The 17,579-nt window shown below is 33.8% G+C and overlaps 1 protein-coding gene across 1 annotated transcript in view; it reads right to left on the bottom strand.

Annotated features, from left to right (window-relative positions):
* The window catches only part of dpr11 (defective proboscis extension response 11), a 163,066-nt gene that overhangs the window by 62,506 nt on the left and 82,981 nt on the right, over positions 1-17,579 (bottom strand). The window contains exon 3 of the mRNA XM_017610960.1: positions 7,118-7,188. Coding sequence (XP_017466449.1) covers positions 7,118-7,188 — 71 coding nt within the window. The remainder of the gene's footprint in view (positions 1-7,117; positions 7,189-17,579) is intronic.

Below are 17,579 nucleotides of genomic sequence, written 5' to 3'. Positions count from 1 at the left end.
AATAAGTTAATAATTAGCCATAATTATTTCGTGACTTTTCATATTTAATATTAAGTAGTTATACAATAATCTGAGGTACGATTTTCCACGCGGAACTTTGGTGTGGGTTCGTCAAATTCACTTGGCACTCAATGTCTTAATATGTATATTCAATGATAAGTGGGCGATGTATGCTTATAACGGGTGATTTTTTTGAGGTTAGGATTTTCATGCATTAGTATTTGACAGATCACGTGGGATTTCAGACATGGTGTCAAAGAGAAAGATGCTCAGTATGCTTTGACATTTCATCATGAATAGACTTACTAACGAGCAACGCTTGCAAATCATTGAATTTTATTACCAAAATCAGTGTTCGGTTCGCTTTACGTCCGATTTATGGTCTACATAATCGACCAAGTGAGCAAACAATTAATGCGATTGTGACCAAGTTTCGCACTCAGTTTACTTTATTGGACATTAAACCAACCACACGAATGCGTACAGTGCGTACAGAAGAGAATATTGCGTCTGTTTCTGAGAGTGTTGCTGAAGACCGTGAAATGTCGATTCGTCGCCGTTCGCAGCAATTGGGTTTGCGAAACACATTTCGAACCGAACACTGATTTTGGTAATAAAATTCAATGATTTGCAAGCGTTGCTCGTTAGTAAGTCTATTCATGATGAAATGTCAAAGCATACTGAGCATCTTTCTCTTTGACACCATGTCTGAAATCCCACGTGATCTGTCAAATACTAATGCATGAAAATCCTAACCTCAAAAAAATCACCCGTTACTTACGGTGACCATATTAACCAACGTAAAATAAAGGACATTTTTTTCAAAACGATTTGGAAATACTTACATACATACAACTTGTATGATAAAAGTTATATTATTTAATTGTACAAGTTCCCCTTCTGTAGCGAAAAATTAAGCCAAATCCTTTTCAAGGGCTTCGCAATCTCTTGCTACCAAAATGCGTTTATCATAATTTATACTACGAGACGAAGCCAGCACACAGTGGTTCAAAATTGGAATTTAATGATCATAATCCATCGGAGCCTTAATTTTTCAACCACTTTTACGAAAAGGCAAAAAAAAATTATTTTGGTGAACATTTTTTATAACATTTCAAAATTATTTTTGTGTATTTATTTTGTTTTATTTTGGGTGAACCATACAATGGTTTTCAACTAGTTTCTGTTATGTATGTAACATTTATTAACTGGAACAGGAGAATACATTTTCTTCAAAATTGCTACTTTTTCTGCATTTTGCACTAAACAATTTAATATAATCAAATAAAAATTCAGAAATCAGGCTCAACTGGTCCATTGCAAATATTGTAAGCTTTCATAAAAAATTTAAATTAATCAAATGAAGTGAAAAATTAAGGCTCCAGTGAATTACGAACACTAAATTCCAGTTTTGAACCACTGTGCAGCAGCGGGTTTACTGTTCTCTTTCAGTGGAACTGGAAACTCAGCATACAAGACGATCCTGGGAACAACTTTCCCTGTGCTTTGTAGATTGTACAAAAATAACCGATTAAATAGAAACCCTTAAGTGGGGTGCGAAACAAACTGGCGAAGGTTTTCATTATATTTTATAAGGGACATTTTTATTTTTCATATTCTGCGTTTAAAAATTACCTCTGAAAAATGAAGTGCCGATTGAAAGGACAGTTTAAGAAATAAAGGACAAAAGGTGTGCCTTATTTTAAAAAAATTTATAAAGGACAGTGGGTTAAAATAAAGGACTGCCCTTTAAAATAAAGGACGGATGGTCACCGTACTTATACTAGATCTATTAGCCAAAATTGTATAAAAATCGTATACTATTTTACTAAAATAGCAAGATATCTGCATCTATCTGGATTTCGTTAATAAGGCGTTCGAGAGTTCGTGCCTATTCTGGCTGAACGATTGATAACAAATTTTTTAAATTAACTATGATATAATGAAACAATTTAGTATTAGGAAAGCATTTTAAAAATAAGTTGACTGACATCAGCCACAAAAACTATGTTTAGAGGCGATCTGAATACTTGATTTTAAACCATTTCATTTAATCGATAATATTAGATGAATGTTTTAGAGAAGGGCTGGCATCCACATACCCTCAATATGAGAATGTAAACATGTATTTATCAAAAAAAATAAATAATGTATGTGAAATTCCGCTAAGTATAATAATGAAATTAGTTAAAGGCAAATTCCAGCTAGTCATACATAAATATTTACACCCAGGCCTAGATGTTTATGAATAGTTGAGTCGTCTTATACAAATGCAGTTTCAATTTCAGTTATTTACTCGAACAATAGACGCACCCTGCCCACAAATATGCGGTTATGCCAACACCAAAAGTGTTATTATGAAAATTGTAGTGTGTTTTATAATATCGGAAATGACAGCTCCTTACAATTAATTACATACATTTATGTATGTCCATATCAGTAGTAAACACTATCATTACGAATACTAAATAATATCTCAACAAAGCATACAATCATCTATACATGCATACATAAATATATACATAGGTAATCTATAATACATATGTACGTACGTAGGTGTGCCAGGTGCGTACATAGAGTAAAGAGATTGTACAACTGTTAGTTAGGTCGATACTGCAGACGTGGGTTGACAAGTGCCTTTTGATAAATGAATTGTAAATACTCCTAAAATGTATCTACATTTAATGGAAAATTGGATGTATTTAATGGACAATCTTTTACCACTCTATGCACCTTCCCAAGTTGAATGACAATTATTTCAAGAATATACTGGATTATTTCCAAAGCGGACAAAAGTTTTATTTAGTCACATTTATTATTATAGTAGGTAGATATAGTGATAGAGAAGCCAAGGTAATGTTTGTCGGCTATAAATCATTTGTTTCAACAAATCATAAATGAGTAAATAGTAGACAAAGAGCAGAAAATTTAAATTAAGTTTAAAATAGGAAAATCCGAATCTTTCGATAACTTCTCAAACGAGGAATTATTGGAGCTTCTGAGCTCAGTCTCAATTAGTCCTGGCATATATCATCGAATTGCCAACGTTGTGAACTCAGTGTCCGAGTGATAGCTAAGTAGGTTTCAGCGACGGAGCCGAGGAAGGCTAAAAGGGTGGGAACTCGTGATCAACAAAGTTTTACTCAAACTATTCCTGCCCAGAGGTCCCAATGAGTGAAATTTCTGACAAGAAGCTCTTTAAATGGTGTTGGCGTACCATTCAAGCAATGATTGGTTCAAATCTTCGATTTCTATATTTAGTTGGCTAAGAAGTATTTGTTTATTTTAAGTATACAGTTTTAATATGCAATGAACCCTTTCGCAATCCTTTGGGCAGGAATATGCCGATCTAAATTGTAAATATGTACCAGAAACTATTCAAATTTTCAAAATAACCCGATTCGTCGATAAAATATATGCACAAAGAGATAAAATATAGGCGTTTTCGTTTCTATAAAAAATGTTGCCTTCTCATTGCCCTCTTCTTAGCATTTGTGCCTAGAGGGCAAAGGGAAAGTAACCTTTTTTGGTATAAACGAAATTGCCATTAGTTACTTTGGAATAATGTTAATCTAAGAAATTGGGTTATATGTGTAGTATCACTAGGTAAGTTCAATGTACCCATAAAAGCAATCTCGATTTTAAGCATCTTAAAATATTAACGAAATAACGGTTTCCACAACTTGTAGATTAAAAGTAGTGTGGTTTCAAAATCAAGTCAAGAGATCAGCTATTTTTTTAGTGTTACAGTTTCAAATTTTTATAATAATAATAATAATAAGACAATGAAACAAAAAGATTTTTAAATAACTTTCAGACACAAATTTAGGTAAAAGCATTAAAGTATTGATCGTTTCACCAAGTCAACCCGTTAATTACTGTTCACTCTGTAATTAATAAAGAGTCCCCATATATACAACTTGCAGCCATTTTTGGCAAACAATTTCATCTTTTGTAAATAAACGTTTCTTTTATTGATGTGAATCTTCTTCGGTTTTTTGCATGATACAATTTCACTTGGATGCTGACATTGTAATGCATATTAATCTTATTTTTGTTTGTTGTTTCTTCTAAAATAAGACACGTTAAGCCTTTAAATTACTGTTAAAGAACTTTATAAATAAATAGATAAAGATATGAATAACGTATATATTGAAAGTTAATCGGCGGATCTCCGAACTACAAATATTGGAAAGTATATACTTTCTGCATAATTTATGGTCTATAATATTCTATTCGAACGTTTTCGTCGCACTCACTTTCTTTGATCAGCCAAACGTTGGTCTCCTTGCCGTAGGGGCTGATCTTAAGTAGTGACATGGGAGATCTTAGGGACTTCCATGTCAGCATGAACTAAGAGGGAGGCTCCGCATGGAAACCTGTGTAAGACATGAGCTTACACAGTTTCCTATGTGGATATTACCGTACCGCCACACCCAGGGGGTTCCGCGTTAGCGGGGCTACGGGTGTCACAATCCAGGGTACCCCAGTCAAAGGCTACCAATCCTGAGTCGGTTGGAGCCTCAATTGGCAGAAGAGTCTATGGCTTTCGAAAGTCATACCTAAGACTTCTAAATAAAAAAGGAACCCGCGGGGAACAGATGCCCCTGGAGTGTGTTCGTTGGCTAGATAAGCAAAGCTAGTGAGACAAACTAGGCTGAAAGACAAGCTTGATGCACATGTAAGATCGTACAGCTGGTTAGATTTGCAAGATGTGGTTCGTCAAGCAACTCGAGCGGGTGTAGAAAACCGGAAAAGGAGTAATACTGCATGCCTTCACATCCCGGACTGTAGTTTACTCCCCAGTAAAGCTAGTAAGACCTGCGAGATTTGTGAGACGAGCAGTATGAATGAGGTGACACAAGCGACTCTAACAAGGGTTAAATTCGATTTTCACTCCGGACGGGACAACCGGGGTGGAATGAGATCAGTTAGACTTGTGAGCGAAGTAGGACGAGCAGTATGATAATTGAAGTTGTTTATGGGTAGCAACAAGGTAGAGCAGTTCTCTGAGGGAGGCAGTGTCAGTGGTTTGACAATGGCGGAAAAGTGAAGCTGACTAGTTGTGGGGTCAAGCATGTGTATTTTGGTAACTTTAGTAAGTCGCGTGAGTCGAGCTGGTCAAGCAAGTCTGGCTGGCGAGCACTATTCCAGTCTGTTCTAGACTGAGGTACGTATTCGGGGAGAATCGCGGGGGCGGTGGTTTAATTCCTAAATGCGGGTAGAAGTCGCAAGGGTTCAATGTGGAGTTGCGTTTCAACCGGGTGCCGGGACCCAAAGAACAGCAGAGATTTTAGGTAGGTTTCGGCTTTACCAAGGTGGTTAGTGTGCCTTTGGTACTGAAATGGTTGCGCTTCAGGGAAATGTACACTCAAAACAACCGAATTTAATAAATTCCCATTAATTGCAATGTAAGTTTGAACGGCTTGAAAAAACGATAATTTTATATCCGTCATTTTATATGCAAGACCAATTGAATTCATATAAATTGTTGTACATACATATATACATATTTATGTATATCAACCAATAAAAGTACAACATATGTGAATCAGTTAATTACCGAAGGGAACCAATTCAACGGAGCTCCTTTAAATGAACCGAGCTGCATTAAACTTTTCATTTCAAGAAAACGCTGACTTGAATGCCCTTTGTTAACTAACCGATTTACTTAAAAACTGCAATTTTACAAATTGAAATTGAAATTGATTGTGATCAATAGCTTGTAATCAGGAAAAATACTAGTTTACAACTAGAATTTCCTGACTGAAACCGAATTAGTTCGAAAATTACTTAGATAGACTTGTACCAAGTAGAAAGCGATTTATTCTTTATTTTGGGTATATTGTATACCATTAAAGCGAGTACATATTCAATTTTACCAGACTTGTCAAATAATGATTAATAATCTTAATGATTATTAATTAAAGCATGTTTTTTTTGGGATAACCGTTTAATGATTAAATACCAATACGAGCACCTTTTTAATGAGTAATAATTAATTAAAAATTGTTTATTTATTCATTAATTTTAATTACATGATTATTTTGTTATTTTTGATCATTTTGATTAAAGTCAATGAACGACCACAAAGCCAAACTATAGACAAAAATTAAGAATATTTAATAGTTCATGAATTGAAATTTTAAAAAGAAAGTGCTGAAATGTGTAAAGTTAATCAATTTAATTTAATTTAATGAAAACTTTTATTTTTATTTAAGTTCAGTCGAAAATTAACTAAACTATTTATTTTATTTTGAACTCAAATGTTTTCTATTGCATATTTAATATTATTAAGAAAAGATAAAAATATAACATTTACTGAAAAGTGCATTAAAAACGTATCTAGTTTTCCTTTAATTTATACCCAAAAAGTTCAAAATTAATTATTGACAAATCTAAAGCTGCTAAATAAAAATGTGTAATATATTAAAGTGTACTTAATCAAAAGTCCTTTATTGTATATTCATGAATTAATTTTACTTTTTGACTCCCAAAGTATTGGTATTGGTCCATAATTGGACTAGTATTTTTCTGTCTATTTTGAACTAGTATGGGACTGGTATATTTCTGTCCGAAATCTGACAATTTCCAGCTCGTAGGACATCCCCATGTTAAAAATACCAGTTGATTGCATGGAAAAAAGATAGTTGGCTGACTAGTTGGGCATGCGGTTCATACTAGTTGTGAAGTAGTTTACAACTACTACATTTCACTACAGGGAGATATAGTCGAATTACGGATTTTCGAGATCTGATTGCTATTTTCTTTGAATGTATGTGGCCAGTCTTAAATTTCTGTTTTAGTAGAGGCTATTAAATTTGCTATCATCTGCGTCAAAGAGATTTTCAACCGGATAAACAATTTAAGAGTTATACAATGATTTATCGACAAGTTTGCATAATAATAAAAAAAAATCCTAAAATGTTTACTTTCGGTACATCAACATGAAGAAAACTACTTTCTTCCGGTTTCATTCTTGGTGTTCGAAGTCTGACCGTATATCAATACAATAAGACCCTGTTTATCTAAATTGAACTATAAGTGTAGAAGCACCTAAACAAAAATACAACCAAATCAATATAAAACGTGTAAACGTTATAAAGAGTTTAATTACCTGTCAACGGTGAGTATATGACCATCACGAACTCGCACCCAGGACACTGATTTGTTGCCGAGCTGCTTCACCTGGAAATAAAATATACAAAATTGATGAAAAATCATTTAATTTATATATATATGTACTTATATCCATGTTCAAATGTATGCATGCATATTTTGGTATCAATTTCAATTGTTCCATAATTCAATATAAAACTGTCTGTATGTATGTATGTACATTATGCTGGGTCCCGTAAAAACACTTAATAATTAATCATCTCTCGAGTCACAAGGTAGAAGCAGTCAAATCGGGTTTGCTTTGTAGCGCCTTTATTATGGCCCGATTCCAAATTGTGGAAAATCGCTGGAAAGATATCCCTCAAAATGAATGCGATAAAATCCTCTCGAGTTGAAACAGCTCCGTCTACCTTACTAAATACATAAATAATATTCGTGTACGTGTGTACAATGTACACTACACATATCGTTAGCATGGAAAGACCCTATCTAATATTTTTGTTTCTTTACAGCGTAATTATACAACTCTATAAAAACTAAATTTCTTATTTCTTCAAAGCAAAGTTTTTTAATAAACACTGAAACTATGTTTTTATTGAAGTGAAACTTCTTAATCGAGTTCGGAGATGGTTGCGTTAAATATTTAACACCACGTCATAAAATCTGTATCGTTCGAAGATGAAGATGAAGATGAAGATGAAGATGAAGATGAAGATGAAGATGAAGATGAAGATGAAGATGAAGATGAAGATGAAGATGAAGATGAAGAATTTCCTCTATTAAGTTTCACTTCTTCCGCGCGTAGGGACTACACGCACTGAGTTTTTTTCTGTTATGCAGGGACCGTAATCATTATGAATTTTATCAAAAAAATTAACTTTTAATCATTACTTTGAGATTTTAATACTTGCGATCAATCATAATAATCACATTTTGAGTTTTACTCTATTACTCAGAAAATACAATCATTTGTTGAGTTATAGTTTTTTGATCAAAAATAAAACTCATTTTTCGAGCGTTACTTTTTTGCTCTGAAATAATAATTATTTTGTGAGTTGTTTTCTTTTTGTTCAAAAAGTAATCATTTTATTATAAGTTTTATATTTTTCATCAGAAGTAATCATTACTTTTCGAGTTTTATTTTTTTCATCAAAGATAATGATTATTCTTTAAGTTTTATTATTTTGATCGAAAATATAACTCATTTCTTGAGAGTTATATTTTTTCTCAGAAATAAAAATTAACTTTTGAGTTTTATTTTTTTTTTGGCAGATCGAAAAATCAAAACGCCTTACTTCACCTAAACTCAACTCACCACACCTCAACTCAGCCCACCTCAAGTCATCTCAACTCACCCTAACTAAATTTAATTTTATTTTTGATTATGACGATATAACTCGATATATGATGTTTTTTTTTGAGCGATTAATATAAAATCGAAATGTTATTCTTAGTTATAATTTTTATAGAAATCGCTCAAACAATTTGAAGTCGTAAGAGATTCATACGGAGCATGAAAAAACTTGCACATTTATATACTTGAAATTGTTCTACGATATTTTGAACCTTTTGATTTTTTTTTATTGAAATGTTTGAAATAATCATTATTTTCGGTCCTTGGTGTTAAGTCCTTAAAGAGCAGTCTAACGAATTTGGTTCAACGCTCTATTTCGAAAGAAAATTAGTTAAGGCTTTTCTATATAAATGTAACGATATGTTCGTGTGTGTATGTAAGTTTGAATGAGCATATATGAGAGATTTAATTTTTACTTGCACTCAAGAGTACGAAAATTCACCGGGCACTTAATTAAACGGCTGAAGTGTGCGGTACACCAATGCAATTACGTACATATGTATGTATGTACCAGTCATGGGCAACATTGTATTTACCATATACTGAGTACTAATTACAAATGTATTTAAGTATTATGTGTGTGATAGTATTTACCTATTTCACCGTGCGACAAAAACAAAAAGAAAAATTCGAAACACAAGAAAGAATCGATACAGTCACGAAGCTATCGGACAACATAGTAAAACTGCGTTTTTAGTTTTTCACTCTGACGTCAGGATCTTTTTTCAAAGGACTTTAAAATTTAAAGATATAATTAATTCAAACAAATATTTAAAAAAATTAGTTGAATGTATGTAGAATAACAATATGGGTAACAAATGAGAGATAAAATTCTGGGGGATTTTAAAACAATAAAGTCTTTTGGTTTACATGGATGAATAGATATTCAAATACGGTTTTAATAATTTTTTTTTTAAAGTTAATAAAGTTTGCCGGACGAAATTCGGTGATGAGGTTGTGCGTATATTAGTCCTCAAACATGAATTAAAAAATATATATATATTGCAAATTTTCAAGGATATTTAAGGACGAAATTTGTAAAGGACATTTTTCATACCGATTCCTCCTTATGCACCAAAAAATGTATTCCATTATAATTCTACAGAATTTTTTCTTTGATATGATACCCATATATTGCACTGAATTTTTTAAATAATTTTTTTAAATTATGTTTTAATTTTAAAGTCCTTTTAGAAAAAATCCTGACTCAGAAAGAAAAACTAATTCCGCAGTTTTACTATTATATGGCCACATTTTTGCGAATATATTATTTTTTTTGTGTGTAAAATTTACTGTCGCACGGTGTTTTCAAAGCACAAAATACTATTTAAGTAAAAAGTATGTAGTTAGTTCCAACAGACGAAGCACCACGTACAAAGAGAGTTTGGAGTCGATTACCACCGCATACTGAAGTAATTAGAAACTTAAACAACACTAAATACTGGATACAAAAAGACTTAGTACTTATGACTTATGGTAAGACCCATAATCAACTATGCATCTGTCGTATTGTAGATCAGACTCTTAATCAGGGTTGTATGATTTTGAATAAGTTAAATCATAAATAATATTTTTTTTTATTTGTGATTTGATTTGCAGAGCGAAACAATTTGGTTCTTGATTTTTCAAGTAAATAATACTTTTTTTATGCGACGCAAATACGCTTTCAATTATTTTCCAACTTCCAGGGGGCAGGTGGGCAGGTGGGCAAAACCCACGTTGCCCGCTCCAATCATTGAGCAGATGGGACTGCAGACAACTTATGGGATTGTTGACATGGCATATACATCTGACTGTGATATGCATTAGGGCGGGTCGAAAAACACAAAATGTTTGGTATGAAAATTGTATCTAAAAAGGTGATATTTTAATATCTTATTCTAGAAAAGAAATCCTGGTTCTATACGACAATATCTTCAGTTTGCGGAATGAGAGTGGGAGTGCCAATGCTTTAAATTTTTACAACGACTTGTGTAGATCAAATCCGGTACTTATTTATATAAAACTATGCCTTTTTAATCTTCTTTTGATAATTTTCAACACAATAACACTTCTAAAAGCTTGCGCACACTCCACCTAATATTTCAGCAAAAATATTTAATTTTAGCGTTACAATATACCCAACAAATATATATAAATACTCCAGAAAAATTGGCTCAGTGAAATGGCTAACTTTGAAGAGCTTCAAACTACGCTTTTTTTGACACAAGCACAATGTTTTTTTTTACATATACTTGAGCCATATATATGTAATAATTGAAATACTATTATCAGTTGTCGATGTTTAAGACAAAGATGTGGCTATGTGAAGAGGTGTCCTCGTATGGCCAGTGTGCGGCAATGGGTTAATTGCGTTGAGTTTGCATTGAGCATTAGAGAACCTCCCATACAAACTGAACTTCTCATATCGCTTAGCCCTGGAACCGCTTAAATTAGCATCCTGAAATTTTACACAGCTACATGTTATTAATACCGTGCTCATGACGAAAAGCGGCAGGTATTGGAAAAGGGAGCATGGCACCTCCCATACAAACTGAATTTCTCATATCGCTTATTTTGCAGAAAATTTACCCAATGGATGGTGCTGCAGCCGAAATATATAGAAACCCTATGTGCGTGGTCTGCTTAAGTGCAATGTTTATTTTATACAAATTTACTTTTCAGATGGCTAATACGAAGGCTTATATTTTCACCCTTAATGCGATCTTGCGATCGACAACTGGAGGGTCGATGTTGCTCGGGGCGGCCGTTATTGGACCAGTAAAGTGCTTATAAGGAAACTTAAGTGCACAGATGAGCGTTTTCCGTTAAAGGAGGGCCAAGAATGATCGCTTTCCCACAGGATGAAAAGTTTTCCCGTACATTGGCTAAATGAGGCGTGTGATCTCTTGAATATCGTTGAAATGAAGGATGTGGTCGAATCTTTCCGTTTCAATTCGCACTTTTCCAATTAGACTTAATATTTATGAACTGGTTTCTTTCAGTCTTAAAAGGTGTTTACATGAGGCGATTTTACAGGCAACTTTAGAGGCGATTGGTTGAATCAAAAGTTGGGTACCTCCCAACTTCAGTGGAAGCAATTAGTTGAACGGCGACGATTGCTGCTTTAAACTAAAAGTTTCCTGTAAAATCGCCTCATGTGAACACCTTTTAAGACTGAAAGAAACCAGTTCATAAATATTAAGTCTAATTGGAAAAGTGCGAATTGAAACGGAAAGATTCGACCACATCCTTCATTTCAACGATATTCAAGAGATCACACGCCTCATTTAGCCAATGTACGGGAAAACTTTTCATCCTGTGGGAAAGTGATCATTCTTGGCCCTCCTTTAACGGAAAACGCTCATCTATGCACTTAAGTTTCCTTATAAGTACTTTGATTGGCTTACGCATCAGACCAGTGTTGTAGTTGTGTTGCAAGTATTTCATGGTCCGGAACCTTTTTCTTCGGCTTACATCATAAATGAATGAATAGACATAATGTTCACTGGATGTTATGTCCAGGACAGAGAATATCTTTTGACTCCTCGTTAAGTGGTACCTACGAGGTGTGAACTTCCGCCCGGTAGAACTTAGTTTTGACTCCTGGTGAGAGCAACATTCAAACCGGTTTTTTATAGCGTTCGTATTTCGGCAAGAAATGTTGGTCACTTTATTTGTGTGATAGATAATATCAAGGCGCATACCACAGATCGGAGAAGAAATTCCGCTAAAAAATTAATAAAATAAATATGAGGGCGCTAAATATTTATTATTCTACTTTTCTATCTTCCAGGCATCTATTCGTGAAACAGGGACAAAAGTTGGCGCTATTAACTTCTTAGGATGCGAAGGCCAACATAACTACGTTGCTTAGGTAAGAATTTTTGGCAACAGAACAACTAAAACAAAACATATTTAAATCAAAAACCCTCTTTATTTGCTTAAAGAGTATTTCCTTGTTTTCTCGTGTTATTTGTAAATTATTGCAGGTACTGGCGCATACACCATAATTAAAACAGCGACTACAATAACGGAAACAAATTTAATATAACATGAATTAACTCCATTTCCCTCCCGCTACCTTTGTATCGGTTTATTATTTGCTGACAGCGAACCCGTAATTATCAGCAGAAGTCCTCCTCTATGTAATTCTTGCTGAACCACCAACATATTCAGGTTAATCTCTTGGACTTAATTCAACTTTGACCCAACCATTGCACTCCTGCCAGGTGAGTAAGTTATTGGCTTCGAGATTTGCATAATTTGTCAGCGACAATAACAATTACATATTTGCTCTGAACTAAGAAAATCAAAGGCAGTAATGAATAGACAATGACTATGGCAATACTAATCACCTCTCACTTGAATGGCTTAACGAGGCTTGCAGAGACATAGTACATAAGTAGCTTAAAGGCACGGACTTCTACTTTTGTAATGCTGTGCGTTGGGTAGCCGCTTACACGCGAAGCTCATTTAATAGTGGCTCGAACTGAGCAAAATTTCGTAGGTCAACTCAAAACTCGGTAATACATATCGACTGCTGAGTGGAAGATCGACCTATCTCGGCAGCCAGTTCGAAAACGCCCTATCTCAAACAACCTTTCAAAAATGTCTTATTTCAGAATTTGGTTGAAAAACGCCCTATTTCAGAATTCGTTTCAAAAAATCTCACTTAAAAATTTATTATTTATTTATTTATTTTCTTTACTTTACAACAAGAATATAAAACTACTATTAATTGATTTTTTGAAAAAAAATAGTAAAAATCTTTAAATATTTTATTAAGCAATTTAGCAACCGACCCTAATTCCCTTTAAATTCTCGGAACCGCACAACACCAATACAAGCACTATTGTGGGCGTTTCAACAAGTACCTATTTATCACGCAAATTCCACAAAGCTTCATCAAAATATCAAACTCTTTAATCAGAGTTTTTAGAATAAATTATCTTATTGAATTTTATAGCGCATTAAATTTTAGTATAATAAAGTCAGATCAGCTCTATCCTATTAATTTTGTACATCAGAACATCCTCCAACCGCATTTTTGCACACAAATTTATTTTTTACCTATTTCCACGCCTTATTTTTTCATTAAAAATTCTCAGTTTCAATAAAATTTTTCTCTAGACTGCAAAGCGATTTGGTTTCTCTGCTGGTCGCAAAGAAAGCAGTGCATGCATCCACCCACAAATTAAAGTTACCACCAAAAACATTTCTCATTTTCCCACCTACAATGTAATTAAACAGAATCCGTAACTGTATATCGATGAGTAGAGTTTAACCCATAATCCTGGCCTTATGCACACACACATACTCCTCGAATAAAATTCATTGAACGCCCGTATTCGTGGTAAGCCTTAAATTAAATACATTTGGTGCATACATATTTGTTGCTGCAGCTCACAATCACACTATATTAGTGATGACCCTGCAGGGAAACCGCGAACTAGTAAATTAAATTTCTAGCTCCGTAATAGATCTTGATTGCCAAAAACGAACCAGTCCGATAGTAACTAGATCCGCACCAGTCAAAAATCAGCGAAATGGGGTACTTAAAAAAAAAAATTTATTTACTTTTTCCATTAGAAATCTATATCTAAGCTGTCGAATTTAGAACTAGTTCGGAACTATCGAAAAAGGTATGTAGTGGGTGATTGTTTACTTTACATAGATATGTGTTTTGCGGCATTTTTGTTGCAACACGCTTTCATTCTGCACATCCCAGATGCTTTTCCATAGCTTGGTAATACAAAACAAAAATTTGTGTTAACATTTTCACATCTTGGGACCTTCTGGAATCTAACCAATAACAGCAAGCACCTCCGTACATTTCTTACAATCATTCAAACAAATTTAGTTTCAAATTTAAAAACACATTTCTTTGAAAATAGTAGTTTAAAATCGAAGACACGAAAGAACCGAAAAGATTGAAAAATCATGATAATTTTTTCTTTCGTCTGTAGATTTTAGAACTGGTTCGGAACAATAGAATTCAGGAATATGTAGTTCGGAATTATCGAAAAATGGATGCAGCGGAGCGCAATTGACACTTCCTAGGATATCGCCATGTTAAATTCGCCAGTTGTTTGCATGCAAAAGCGATTTATCGCGAACCAGTACTGGGTCTAAACGCGATAGAAGCGCGCCAATTCAGAACTAGAGATTCTCCCCACAGGGGATGCTTTCATTCCAGTTGTGTTTGTGCGTAACTATGGTGGAATCACTTGCCATTGTAATTACTTTGTCTAATTAGCGGCTGCAAAATTGGCTGAAATTGTTAATGTGGATAATACTAATCGACATTAGCGTATCGAATGAATGAGAATATTCGATGTCGGCTGGATGAGAAGGCCAATGCAGCGACCGACTGCGATGAACGTAAATACAACAAAATAATTAAAAAAAAGCGGTGGTAAAAACCATTGCATGTACGTATGTACGTACATCCAAAATTTACAAGTATACATACATACATATATATATATGTATGTACAAATAAGCACATTTCGCACAGACTAATATAATAGTACGTTTGTTAAGTGGCGTAATTGATATGGACTTATACGCATAGAAATGGGCTAATTTCGACTGCTTCATTTCGAATTAAATGAATGTTGGATTTTTAACTGGAAATATACATTTGACGCACATATATATATATATATGTATAAAGGCATCTGGTACTTAGATCGCTAAATTCGAATTTACATTTGGAAACCGAAATAAGTTTCATTTTACGCTAATTTGTATTCAACGCTTTTGTCGCTAACGAAATCTGTTGCAATTATAACGCCTACAATTTTGAGGAAAAATTTTAAATAATATGGACTGTATTCACCATTACAACAATTTCGGGAGCTAAGAATTGATGAGAGAAAAAAAAGTCTTTCGTTCGTTATAAATATGATTCTAAGACCAGTCAACCAGACTGACTCATTTCGGACTCTTTTGGGGTCATAAATTCTGATTTGGACAAAAGTAACAAAGTGGACGTAGAATAAAATATAAAAAGTCTTTGCGGCACAGAATCATAATCTGAAATTAGAAATATTAGATTAGCTTTAGTTTTTGAGATATTTTGAATTAAAAGTCGTTTAGACATAATGGAATAACGGGGTACCCTTTTGATAAGATAAGATGTAAATAAAGCTAAACGTTGCTCGTTTAGCACAAAAGGTTCAAATTTGACTTTTGTAATCATAAGCTATAAAAACAAGTTTAAACAAGTAAGAAAGTCTAAGATCGGGCGAGCCGAACATTAAATACCCGGCGCAATTATTAAATATATGTTTTTTCACTTTATTTCGTCCTTAAATTTCGAAATATTGAAGTTTCAAGCATTTCTGAAATTTACCGTTATATGAAAAGCGGCCTCAATTTTAGTCTGATTTCAATAATTTTCAACGTTTTGCTTTTATGTGGCAAGCGTAATAACCATGTCAAGTTTGGTACAAATTGGCGGTGCTAAGTCCATTCCCCAAAATGTTATAATAAGCGTATTTCTTGGTTAAGAATTGTTGCAAGCATCAATTTTGAATAAATTATCTTTAATATTTTCTAATTTATCGATGATTTTGTATTTCTCTAAATTACCGTTATATGGGACGTGGGCGTAGTTATTGTCCGATTTTAAAATTTTTTGGCCATTTGCTATGCTGTACCAAGGCCAACAACTGTGCCACGTTTGGAAGAAATTAACAAGATATACATATGCAACCATAAGTGGGCGTGGCTTCGCCCATTTTCCAAAAATTTATAATAATCCTATTTTTCGTCTAAAATTTATTGCAAATATAAATTTTGAGTGAATAATCTTCAGTAGTTACAAAAATATCGCAGTTTTCGTTTTTCTGAAAATTACCGTTATATGGGAAGTGGGCGTGGTTACAGTCCGATTTCGCCCATTATCAGTACCAACCTAAAATTTCGTTGAGATTGCTCGAGTTATCGTGTACACGGACGGACGGACAGACGGACGGACAGACAGACATGGCTTAATCGATTTCTTTTTTCATCCTGATCATTTATGTATACATTTGTCTATATCTATCTCGATTTGTATTGGCTGTTACAAACAGCCGTTATATGAACAAAGTTAATATACCCTTGTGCACAAGTGTGCGGGTATAAAAATATACACAGCGAGTAGCTATAACATGAAATTTTCTCACACACAATTTTAGAGCCAGTGAGAAAAGCAGCACAAACTTTAGTGAGAATAGCAAGTTCACACTGCTCTAGTGAAGAAGATACAAAAAAAAGGGTGCCTTATACTTTTCATCAACTACGCAATGGACCTCCCTCTTGATAAATTAACATGTTTTTCAACAGGCGGACAACTTTGGTTTTTGGAATATTGGCCATCCTTTTTTCATTTCTCCCACTGTGCACCAGCCAGAAAATAGCTGAATTTTTTTGTAAACGAGCGACAAAAGAACGCTCAGCTTGGGCAAAATTTCCTTTAGCTACTTAAGCAACATTGGTTTTATCTGGCAAGAAACATGGATTAGTTTAACGGGATTTAGACTCAAAAACCAATAGAAATGGATAATTATGCGAGGTATTTGCGTAATATATATACTTATTTAAAATATAAATCATGTATATATGAAAACAAAAATTTCCACTTTCGCATTAACAACTCACAATAATGTGTATACATCTTTGGTTTCGGTTGGGGTAAAATTTGCGAAGCTGTAACGATAGCCCAGCAGAAAATTTCGAAGGGCTGAGCATTTGTAATGCAGCAAAAAAATTTTAATTTCATTAGAAGCATCCCGTTTGGGCTTGCTATTGCAAATGATTGCATACATTTAGGCACATGTAGAGTAAGGGGAAACGCGGTACATAGGATTATTAGTTCCGATTATGCATGTCTATTATTTTACATATTTGGTAAATAAAGAGGTTAGCAGTCTCAATGACAAATTACATGAATTAGGTTAAAAATTGCTCCCTCATCTAATAAATTCACTGCAATGTAGATCGTTCTGACTATTTCTGTTGGTGAAGGACTTGGGTCGAATTAAGAGTTTATTACTGAGAAAAAACTTGCTATATACCCAGAATAAACCTATTATTTACAAGGGATGAAAAAATGAAAAAAGCACACGCACACTAA

This window comes from Rhagoletis zephyria, unplaced genomic scaffold (genome assembly GCF_001687245.7).
Source record: "Rhagoletis zephyria isolate East Lansing unplaced genomic scaffold, Rhagoletis_zephyria_1.1 Rzeph_scaffold_00356, whole genome shotgun sequence".
Taxonomy (NCBI): Eukaryota; Metazoa; Arthropoda; class Insecta; order Diptera; family Tephritidae; genus Rhagoletis; species Rhagoletis zephyria.
The sequence above is the reverse complement of the archived record's forward strand: the minus strand, read 5'-3'. Positions and strand labels throughout refer to the sequence as shown.